The following is an 11,038-nucleotide window of genomic DNA, read 5'->3' as shown; positions in this document are numbered from 1 at the left end:
TATATATATATATATATATATATATATATATATATATATGTATAAGACAAGTCAGTCTTACCGTTAGTAGGTCTCATTCACGAAGCCGGTCTATAAGGGGGTATAAGGTTACTGCATATAAAATGGTAGTTTAATGGGTGTCGACTCTCACCCACCGCTCCCTTGACTGGTGGAGGTTCGTTAGCCGAATGGGTAGGATAGGACACTAATTCTCATTAATAAGTATAATGAAAATTATTAAAGTAACTAAACTTTTTATAAATTCCCAATCTTAGTTACTTTAGGAAAAATGTGAAAATGGTGCTATTCCATGAAATTGCACTTTGCACCTTGTTAAGTCGTTAGTGGAGCGTGTGTAGTTAACCGACACACTAATTTGGGACTGACAATGCGTGGTAAATGGTAGCTTGGTGTTAATCATAGATCAATGGAGCGTGTGTGGTTAACCGACACATTGATTAGGTGAGTTGTAACATCGAGAGTACCAAGCTAATTTGCATGGTTATTCACACCTTGTTTGTGATCCTCGGTATCCCAGTCACAAACTTGAAGGGCATAATCGAGATTTAAACATGCCATTGAAAAGTTCAATGAATCTCAAAAGAATCTAGGAATTTCAATTCATTTAAAACCTAATCTTCAATTCATTTTTCATGGTGGAAATTGGTAAATCGTCATTTACCTACCTTAAAATATTTTACAATTGGATTACGACATCCCTCTTCCGAATTGTAGAATATTGTGTTGGGTCCTAGCCTTAATATTCCTTTTTGGGTGTTATATTAAGGATCATTATCTAATCTAAACTTTGTCTTTCTTTTCAGATGTCTACTTCAAACAATGCATCCAACCCAATCCCTTCTGGCTCTTTCTCCCTCATGAACTTATGTGGGAGGGTCATCTTCGATGGATCAAATTTCAATTATTGGATTTGAAACATCCGAATGGTTATTTGTTATGAGGACAAAGAATATGTACTTGATAAAAAGCTTAAGGAGATTGATGAATCTACTGCTACTCCTGAACAGATTGCTGAGTACAAAACTCATGAGAGGGATGCAACCAAAGTGTTGTGTATAATAATATAATATTAAATATATGGTATGTAATTATATTGGGAATTGAAAATTTTAAGGGTAATTATCAGTGACGAATCTAGAACCGAAAATCATGTGGTTCGTAATTTAAGTAAAACCGAAAAAAATGAAAGAGTAAAAAAATACTAATGTCGAGGCGGGTCGTATAAATGAAAAAATTAAACATAACTTCAATATTATATTAAATTTCTTACAATTATATCCGACGATGTCTTATATGTTTAAATATATTCATTGTATAATTATCGATACTTTCCGAAACATAATTTTTTCAATAACTATTGAACTAATCATGTTAATTGTAACTAAGAACAACATTGATTTCAAAATAGTCACTAACCATAACTAGCAAACACAACATTAATTTTATATCCGGAACATTTTTTCGGTAGCAATATAACGATTTAATATGCTTATATTTAATACTTATAATGCATAAACAAAATCATTGGATAAGTAATTAAGTAATATATTTTTTTGTAATTACCTTCACTTGTGATTGATGAGTAGGGGCACCGGTTCTAAAGGCTAAATAATGAGAATACCAATTTAGAACTTTATAAATAAGGTAGGTTTTATTATCAATCAAATATTCTTAAATCTCAACTAATTGTATAGACTTGGAAATAGAAATGGCACAAAATTATGAACTGTGGGGTGGAGGTAGGGCCTTTAAAATTTATATGGTAGTTTCTGATTTTTTTTCTAATTATCTTTTATAATATAAGTTGGAAAATAAGGTGGGTCCTAGAGCCTACCTTAGTACTACTACATACACCCCTTGGTAATTATTTGGAGTTGGATAGAATAAGTAATATTATATTAATACAATTATATATATACACAATCATTCAGTTTTTATAACGATAGATTGTGTTTTTAAATTTTTATAGAAATATTTTTATTTTTATATCATCTTGGACCACTTGGTTAACCAATATAAACCATTAAACAACTAAAACCATTAATCAAAACCGATTTAAATCGTTACCCAATGGTTATCGAAATACATTAACCAATTGTAATGATTATGGTTCGGTTTTGACCAATAACCGAACCAAACCGCCCCGGACACATCCCTAAGTTTTGCATTTTACCTTGAGAAATGTTCTTGTCCACAAAAAATATGTTTTGTCCATTTTAGTTCTTTTTTTTGTTTGAATACTTTTCTACATAACATACTATACGATTCTTTTGAATTACAAAATATAGGTTTTTTTCCTTCTAAATAGTCATTTCACATGCTGTACTACAAAATTTTCTTGCCACTATGAAATAGATTTTTTAGTCATTTTAGTTTATTTTTTCTAAATACCATTCTGTATCAGAGACCTTGCAAATCCAATTCCTTATTTTTTCTCCCTTCATCTCCTTCTTCTTTGCTTCAACCATGCCCTAATCCTACTTTCGATTATTTTAAATCGTCCGAGTTAATTGAAGGAGGAGAATGTTATTAGGGCTATGTATCGTTCTTATTTACAGCGACAATTCCCATTTTCTCAACTCATACATACATTCTACTTCTTCCTCCATAATCTAGTTAAACCCAATTGGCTAAAATCCGAAAGCTTGTTGATTCAAACCCTCAATACTTATTTTATACAGTATATTAAAGAACACACGCATCATACAACTCAAAATTTCTTCCTTTCATTTCGAATACATACATACATTCTACTATTTCCACATATATTTATCAAACGACTCATAACACTCTCTATTCAGTAGGACATAGCTAAAACATGATACAAGTTTGTTGATTTACATACTGCTGATACCCATGAGTTCATCTTCGATGAACCTCATGATCTTTTGATTCTTTTCACTAGCGTCTTTGAAAATTAAACGCCTTGATAGAATACGCGAAAATGAACCCAAAAAGAACAGTGAATCCCACAATAATCACCGCGACATATTTTATAAAATCATATTCAAAACCATAGAAATCATGGATAAACTCTCCAACTGTTTCACCTGAATCAAGTCTATCTGTTATATCCCCAAATTGTGAAGCAACTAATCCGTATAATGTCCATGCAATCGGACATATATAATAATACCATCTCCACCATATGGGTATCCTCTGTTTGAAGTTTGAAGTAAAAAGTTAGATGCTTTGTATCAAATTCTAAGTAAAGATAAACATGATTGTTTAAAGTTTGAAAAACTTACTGTTTTTGGAACAATGAACCCTGAAAAAAGATTCCAAATTGCATAAAATGCTGATGAGATGATAGCAGCAAAGTTGTGATTTGGTGTTACTGCAACTGTCATCATTCCATAGAATGTGAAGTACAAGAAGGTGAAGTACATGAAGAAAAGATACCAAAAGAACTTGACTATTGTCCACTCGAATCCAATCATTGCATATACAATGATCCCATATACAATAGTTTGAACAAAAATGTATGGGATCTCAATCACAACCTGTATAACACATAAAATGTTACTTAACAGAAATTTCATACTATGGTTTGTGTGTAATTTGCACTTTTTAACTAATGGAAAATGAGTAGAACATTATATAATACCTGTCCAAAAGCATATGGTAAAGCTGAATACATCCCAGCTGCTCTTTCCCTATAAAAGACTGTTCTTTCAATAGAAACAACTGGTTGAACTGACGTGGCATTTTGTACACCAATAAAAAGTATAGCAGCATACATAGAACCCATAGCATTGAAGAGATCTTGTTTCTTTTCCCTATAAGAAGTAGAAAAAAGTTTAACAAAAGGTCTATTGTTATCTTTTTATATTTTACATCAACTGTTAATTAATGAATTAATTAATTAATTACCTTTTGGACCCCATATCCCAGAAGATTGTTCCAAACATCAATGCTATAAAAGTTGTAAACAAGAACCTCACAGCAGTGTATGGAGGGTTTCTCCAATAAGACCAATGTTGTTTCCATAAGCATGCCATACATTGTGTCCAAAAAGATTGTGAATATTGAGTGTGAAATTGTATATCAGAAGAACCGGGTATTGGTTTGCTACTTTCCTTTATCATTTCTTTATTTGATCTAAATGGGTCACCAATTAAACATCATAATTTGAAACAAGAAAATGAGGTTTTGATTAGGAATATGAAGTGATGCAAAATTACAAAGTTAACCCTTACTTGTATAGTTCTGAGTTTTTGTACACTTCTGCAAAGTCAACCCCTAGAATTGCTTCTTGTGATGCTGATGTCACCTCTAACATCCATGTTGCCGGATTGTAACCATCTTTGATTTTGTGCACTCCATCGATTTCCTTCATTAATTGAAGACCATTTGTTAATGTTTTTTATTTTCAAATATGAAAAAATCAAATAGTTTTGTATGTTCATTAAATCGACCTCAAAGTACTTGATTAAGTGAGAAGAATGTCGTCCCAATGGACCAACGTATATTTCTTCACCTCCTCTTTTCAAAAGAAATAACTGTAAAAAAACATCGATTCGTATGTAAACTGACTATTTGTAATAAGAATGACCATTATAAGTCATGAAAAACTAACTTAAACTAATTATTGGGATAAGGTTGTGTTTTGGCGCGCCACAACTAGCTTATTTTTCAAGGTTTCTTAAATTGTCATGTTTAACAAATCAAAAAATAGCTGATAAGCTAGTTTAATAAAAAGCTACTTTAAGTAGCTTTTCAGGAGCTTTTTTAAGATTTCACAAATATACTCTTAATTAATTATAAAAAACATATTATTATAAATGTCATTTTATGTTATTTTATATCTTTCAGCTAGTTTGTATCAAATATTATGTTTTTCAGCTAGCTTTTCAGCTACCAACTAGCTTTTCAGCTAGTCTACCAAACATAGCCTAAGTCAATTATAACTTACCTCATCAAAAGCATCAAAGATGTCAATGCTTGGTTGATGAATAGTACACACCACTGTTCTACCCGTGTCAACCGTGTTTCTCACTGTTCTCATAACGATGGCTGCTGCTCTTGCATCAAGTCCTGATGTTGGCTCATCCATGAAAATTATAGACGGGTTAGCCACTAACTCTACTGCAATTGTCAACCGCTTTCTTTGCTCGGTTGAAAGCCCATTCACTCCAGGTAATCCCACAAGGGCTTCCCTTAATGGAACCAACTCCACTAGCTCCATCACCTCCTCAATAAACATCTTCAGACATAAAAGAAAAAGAAAAGAATCAAACACTTCAAGTGTATTTAATTATGACACTTTGAAACCAAAGCCTTGGACTTCTTTTATATCTAAATAGTATTTCTTGAATTACTTTTACCTGTCTGGTTGCCAAATCAACTTCAGGAGGTAAACGAAGCCATGCGGAATATTGTAAGGACTCATAGATAGTGACATGAGGGGAGTGAATATCAGTTTGCTCACAATATCCTGCTATCCGAGCAAATGTTTCTTGCTTTTTTGGATATCCAGAGATTGTAATACTCCCCTCAATATATCCACCGGTTTTTCTTCCAGCTAAAACATCCATTAATGTGGTCTTTCCAGCACCACTAATCCCCATTAAAGCTGTTAGAACTCCTGGCCTAAAAGCACCACTTACACCCTTTAATAACTCTAGCCTATCTTGTGCTACACCTTCAGCTTTCATTTCCTGATATAAAACAATATATAATTAGTTCCAAATGTTGACAACTTGTAATATGTAAAGTCAGGATTGTGTAAGTTACCTGAGGCATATCCACTGCATATTTGATATCATCAAATGTAATGGAAAGGGGGACAAAAGGTAGAACCATTCCACGTTTCTTGTTTTGATCTATGTCATTAATACTTCCCACTCTTGATGACATTGGCATTGATGATGGAGCTCTAGATGATGATTCAATTGGTTGGATTGTTTTCATATCTTTTCTTGCAGCCATGCTTTCTTCAGATAGAACTGTTTGAGAGCTCCCAAAGGCTGCATAAAAAACATGTGATTGTATCAATTTATCATATCATGACATGTTGACAAATATTGTAACAAGATTTTGTGACTGAATGAGTAAATTTAAGATAGTTTGTTGACATTATATGTCATTAAATCTATATGTACAAAACAAAAAGTGAATTAAATCCTTACGATTAAGGTATTCAAGAGCCAAGGTGAAGCAGATATTGAAGATGAAAACGTATGCAATTGAAACACCTACGGCTATCCAATACCATCTTGCCTCTGGGAAAATTCCACGTGATTTGAGGATAGTGACACCTATTGTTTCTGTGGTGTTTGGTAAAACCTACAAAACACATATTTTGTAAATTTTAATGATATATCTTGTCTTGATTTACACATCTTGCATTACAACCGATTTTTCACACATACTTTTGACCAACTCTTTCCAAGGAATTCATTCACAGCTACACCATTCTGTCCATACATCATAGGTGAAAACCAATAACACCATATCCACCAACCCTTAATATCATCTGAAGTGAAAAATGGAAGTCAAATGGTCAAAAAAAATTGAAACTTTTTTCTTATATATACAAATTCTTGAAATTTGAATGCCGATTAAAGAATCTTGAAGTTATTTTCTTCTTTACTTTACCTCTTGCCAAGATGAATCCACCAAGAACAAATATAGTAAGCAACCCAAATGATCCAAATGTGTTTGCAACAATGATATTTCTTCCCAATGCTCCCATGAAACGAAATAAAGCAGACGACATTTGCTGAATGCAAATGAGCAAAAACATTTGTTTGAAGAACCTACAAAAAAGTGGAAAATGGAAATTCATTAGATTGAAAAAAAAAACAGACAATGCGCTATAGTTATTTTGGTTATATATAATATATAAACTATTACCTTCCAGGATCTGAATCAAATCCTATGACATAATAAGTCATAATCACCCATGTGGCAACTTCAACAATTGTCACTGGGATCTTCAGAACCCATGTAGGTATAGAGTATGCCCAAGCAGGAAAAAAGAGAAGGTCTCTTTGCTTGTAAAACACAGGAAGTTTCATAATGCTCAATGCTAACTCTGAGAATCCATTAAATGTAATCATGACTAATATGAAAAACAAAGCACCCATGAAAATTGTCCCATCAACCAACGTATTTTTTGGCATTTCGGTTCTTAAGAACAGTGTCAATGTAATGGTAGCCATGAAAATAAGCTGAAAGAAAAAAAAGTTATTTCAGTCAAGATTTATACGACAATAACAATATCATATTAATTAAGAAAACCGATTATTACTCACCTGTGTCATCTTGAATATATACACAAAGGAGTTTCTTTTCATGAGCAAATACTCTCTAGAAGTGCAAGCTTTTAATAATTCCTTTTTGCTTACACCAAACTTTTTTTTTGTTAAAGCAGCAGGGTGGCTTTTACTTCTATCAAATGGAGTAGAAAGTTCATCTCCTAGACTTCTTCCAACATGAAATAACTGGAATGCTTCTGCAAACTCTCTTGATGTCACAAAATTGTAGCTATGGTCTCTTCGTGTCCAATATTGCTCTTGATCTTTCCTTGATGTCACCTAAAAAATATGATTTCGGTTATTATTATTATTATATTATATTATGAAACAAAGTAATGTTATTGACTTTACATATATAAGATTACTTACTTCTTGCAAGAAGTCTGCAACTCCTTTTCTTTCGGGACATTTGAAACCCATTTGCTCAAAGAACTCAAGAACATTCTCGCGTGGACCTTGGTAAACAATTTGTCCATCCGAGAGAAGGATGATGTCATCAAATAGTTCGTAAGTTTCTGGAGCGGGTTGGAGGAGTGAAATTACAGAAGTGCCCTGAAGAATGTGGATTGATTGCCTAATGGAATTTACAATTTGAAAAGTCGTTGAACTGTCTAATCCAGTTGATATTTCATCCATGAACAATGCCCTTGCTGGTCCCACCATCATTTCCCCTACATTTTAATTCATTTCAACTAAATCAAAATTTATTTTACAGTATATTATAATTTTTTTCATTAAGTTTATATAATTAATTAATTTCTTTACCTGTTGTGACTCGCTTTTTTTGGCCTCCAGAAATACCTCTAAACATTTCGTCACCTACTACAGTATCAGCACAAACTTCAAGGCCTAAAATCTGCAAATGTAAATATCACAACATAAATTTAGCTTTGATATTTTTCACAAGCTTATTTTATATTCATAATTTGTTAAAATGATACCTTGATAACATACTCGGTGACAACACTAGCCTCTTGTCCTTCTAGTGATGCTGCCTATAAAATTCACCACAAGGTATCCAAAAATTATATATATGCAAGTGGATGATATTTTAAGCATATATATATATATATATATATATATATATATATATATATATATATGTATATATATACTATTTATTATTATGAGTTTTTATTTTGTCACCTTCATGTAGATGTCAAGATCAGGATCTGGCTTAATGTTTGCTTCTTTTTCTCTCCTCGATAATTCTGCCAACATTTCTGAAAATTTTCCACAATTGTATGAACAAAAGAGTCGAGTTTTAACTTTGTGTTTTGTTAAATGTTTATAATTGTTTCACTGACCATAACTTGCTCCAACACCTTGGCATCTTGCAGAGAAAGCTAATGTTTCTCTTACTGTCATTTCTCCAATATGAAGATCATGTTGACTTATGTAAGCAGATGAACGTTGAGGGACAAATTCGTCCATTCCATGCCCATTATAAGTTACTCTACCTGACACCTGTAATTTTTTGCATTCATATATTAGTCTATGAAGTTTCATGTCTAAAAATAGATTATATTTTCAACAACAATCCCCAATCCCATTGTAATCTCTAACCCAACACCGAATCCCATTTTTACATCATTTTTTGCATCATTTTGTTCCAAACCATCACATTTGTTGCACCAAAATGGTGTAAAAAATTCAGTTTAACAAAAATGTTGGTTTATATTATTCGTTCTACTCCTTTTTGGTTGTGTCTGGCGCGCCACAACTAGCTAATAAGCTAGCTTATTTTTTATTTTATTATTATTTTTTTTAAATTGTCATGTTTGACAAACAAAAAAGTAGCTAATAAGCTAGCTTTTCAAAAAGCTATTTTGAGTAGCTTTTCAGGAGCTTTTTGTAAATTTCTCAAATATACCCTTAATTAATTACAAAAAACGTATTCATCTAAATGCCCTTATATGTCATTTTATACATTTCAGCTAGCTTATCAGCTAGTTTTTACCAAACGTTATTTTTGAGCTATCAGTTAGTTTTTCAGCTATCAACTAGCTTATAAGCTACAAGTTAGCTTTTCAGCTATCGGTTTGTTTTTTAACTACCAGCTAGCTTTTCAGCTACTCTGCCAAAACATAGCCTTAGTAGTAAACTTTCATGTGTAAACAAACATGCTCCTTCAAGTTTGAGATAATACATTTGTAGTTAACTTAATTTACTGTTATATGTTAAATGCAATAATTGTTACTTATAATATATATATATATATATATATATATATATATATATATATATATATATATATATATATATATATATATAATTTGGTTATAGTTGATAATAAAATTTTAAAGGTCTTGTAAGGTTTTGTAGCATAATATGTATAAGACAAATTTGTAAAAAATAAATGGTTGTTTTTGAAAAAAAGCTATAAAATTAGGGGTCAAAAAGAATATGCCTGGAATATCTTTTTTTGGTGTAAAAATGGATTAATAGGTTAGATATAAATAACTGTTTACACAAAATATTACACAATTTTGGTGCAAAAGATTGTGTTATTGGTTGGAGATGGTATAAGGGGAGGTAATTGTAGATAATCACTTCTTCATGTATGAAAAGCACACACAGATTAAAAACAATTATTGTCATACTTGTAAATCTGTCCCGAGTTTTCCAGCCAAAGCCAAAAGCAATGTCGTTTTTCCTGAGCTTGGTGGACCTAATAGCAACGCCATCCTGCATAAACAGTTGGTATTATGAATTTATGAATATAAAATGTTAGTAAATACTAATATGTTATATATGAAATATATAATAAAGTTTAACTCTCACCTTCCAGGCTTAATAATACCACTAACATCATGAAGAATTGGTAAAGGGATCTTTCTACTAGGAAAAAGATGAAGATAATTTAAAGATCCCTCGAAAATATTAACCAGAAAGTTAAATATGGTTGGCAGTGCCCTCCCTCCGATATAAGCTTCTGCATCAATGTTCAAATGCTCAAACCGGACTTCAATAGTTGGAAGTTGAAGCCCAACTCTACGTTTATTAAAATATTAAAAAAAAAAAAAAACATTAGAAAAAAGAAGAAATATTCCATGAAGTTAAGAGTAATAGTTATCAAATATTTACCGGTCAATGCGATTCTTAAGCTTTAACAAGAACTTCTCATTATCTTCTTCTGCAATTTTTACAAGTCTTTCCAAAAGATTCCTTTTTTCAACTAATCCAAGATTCTTGATATCAATCTCTCTTGGGTGCCCTTTTTCTTCGGTTAATATCCCTCTTTCTAATCGAAGATTTGTTGGTAGTTTTTCAATAGCAGCCCATTTCAGTGCTTCTTCATCATCTTCATCTAATGAAGATCGAGAAAAGATATCTCTTCCACTATTTCTCCATATGTTAGAACTACTTATCCTTGCACTGCTAACTCTAAACACATCACTACCTTCCATGCTTTATTACCACATATAGGAATTAAAACAAGAAGCTCTTTTGATGAGGCAATGAGAATGTGTTAAGTTTTTTTTTTTGGTGGAGTTAGCAATTTTGAAGAACTTGATATGTGAGAATGTACGTATATATAGCATTTTAGTTAACAAAAGAAAGCAATTTGTTATGATGATGTCAGGAATGATATCATACGTATGAAAGGTTTATCTGAAGTAGGTAAGTTTAAAATTACTTGGTCTTAAATCATTATCATCATCATATCATCATCACAGCACATCAGTCCATTTATTCTGGTTTTTTGCATCCTTAAATCTTTAATTATTTAATTATTGTACTAATCATTTCAT

General features: G+C 31.8%; 1 protein-coding gene across 1 annotated transcript; it reads right to left on the bottom strand.

Moving 5' to 3' along the window:
* Window positions 1-2,725: 2,725 nt before the first annotated feature.
* Window positions 2,726-10,777, bottom strand: LOC145057505 (pleiotropic drug resistance protein 1-like). Its single transcript, XM_079005368.1, has 22 exons — window positions 10,371-10,777; window positions 10,068-10,277; window positions 9,887-9,971; window positions 8,591-8,750; window positions 8,430-8,506; window positions 8,225-8,278; window positions 8,049-8,139; window positions 7,653-7,954; window positions 7,281-7,562; window positions 6,880-7,196; window positions 6,622-6,782; window positions 6,396-6,499; window positions 6,153-6,309; window positions 5,758-5,990; window positions 5,349-5,681; window positions 4,937-5,227; window positions 4,440-4,523; window positions 4,221-4,354; window positions 3,895-4,122; window positions 3,629-3,800; window positions 3,270-3,524; window positions 2,726-3,180 (listed from the first exon to the last, which is right to left on the bottom strand). Exons 1-22 carry the CDS (start codon window positions 10,691-10,693, stop codon window positions 2,923-2,925), a joined length of 4,311 nt encoding a protein of 1,436 aa, XP_078861494.1. The 5' UTR covers window positions 10,694-10,777; the 3' UTR covers window positions 2,726-2,922.
* Between the last annotated feature and the right edge of the window lie 261 nt (window positions 10,778-11,038).

The sequence above is a fragment of the Lactuca serriola genome, chromosome 6, assembly GCF_051521515.1.
Source record: "Lactuca serriola cultivar US96UC23 chromosome 6, Lser_US96UC23_V15, whole genome shotgun sequence".
NCBI classification, from domain to species: domain Eukaryota; kingdom Viridiplantae; phylum Streptophyta; class Magnoliopsida; order Asterales; family Asteraceae; genus Lactuca; species Lactuca serriola.
The sequence above is the reverse complement of the archived record's forward strand: the minus strand, read 5'-3'. Positions and strand labels throughout refer to the sequence as shown.

Excerpts from the sequence above, each read along its gene's own strand:
- LOC145057505 (XM_079005368.1), bottom strand. The coding sequence starts at position 10,693 with ATGGAAGGTAGTGATGTGTTTAGAGTTAGCAGTGCAAGGATAAGTAGT. Across the intron at positions 7,563-7,652 it reads TTGCAGACTTCTTGCAAGAA|GTGACATCAAGGAAAGATCA; the intron begins GTAAGTAATCTT and ends CATATTTTTTAG. Across the intron at positions 6,500-6,621 it reads TGGATTCATCTTGGCAAGAG|ATGATATTAAGGGTTGGTGG; the intron begins GTAAAGTAAAGA and ends TTTTCACTTCAG.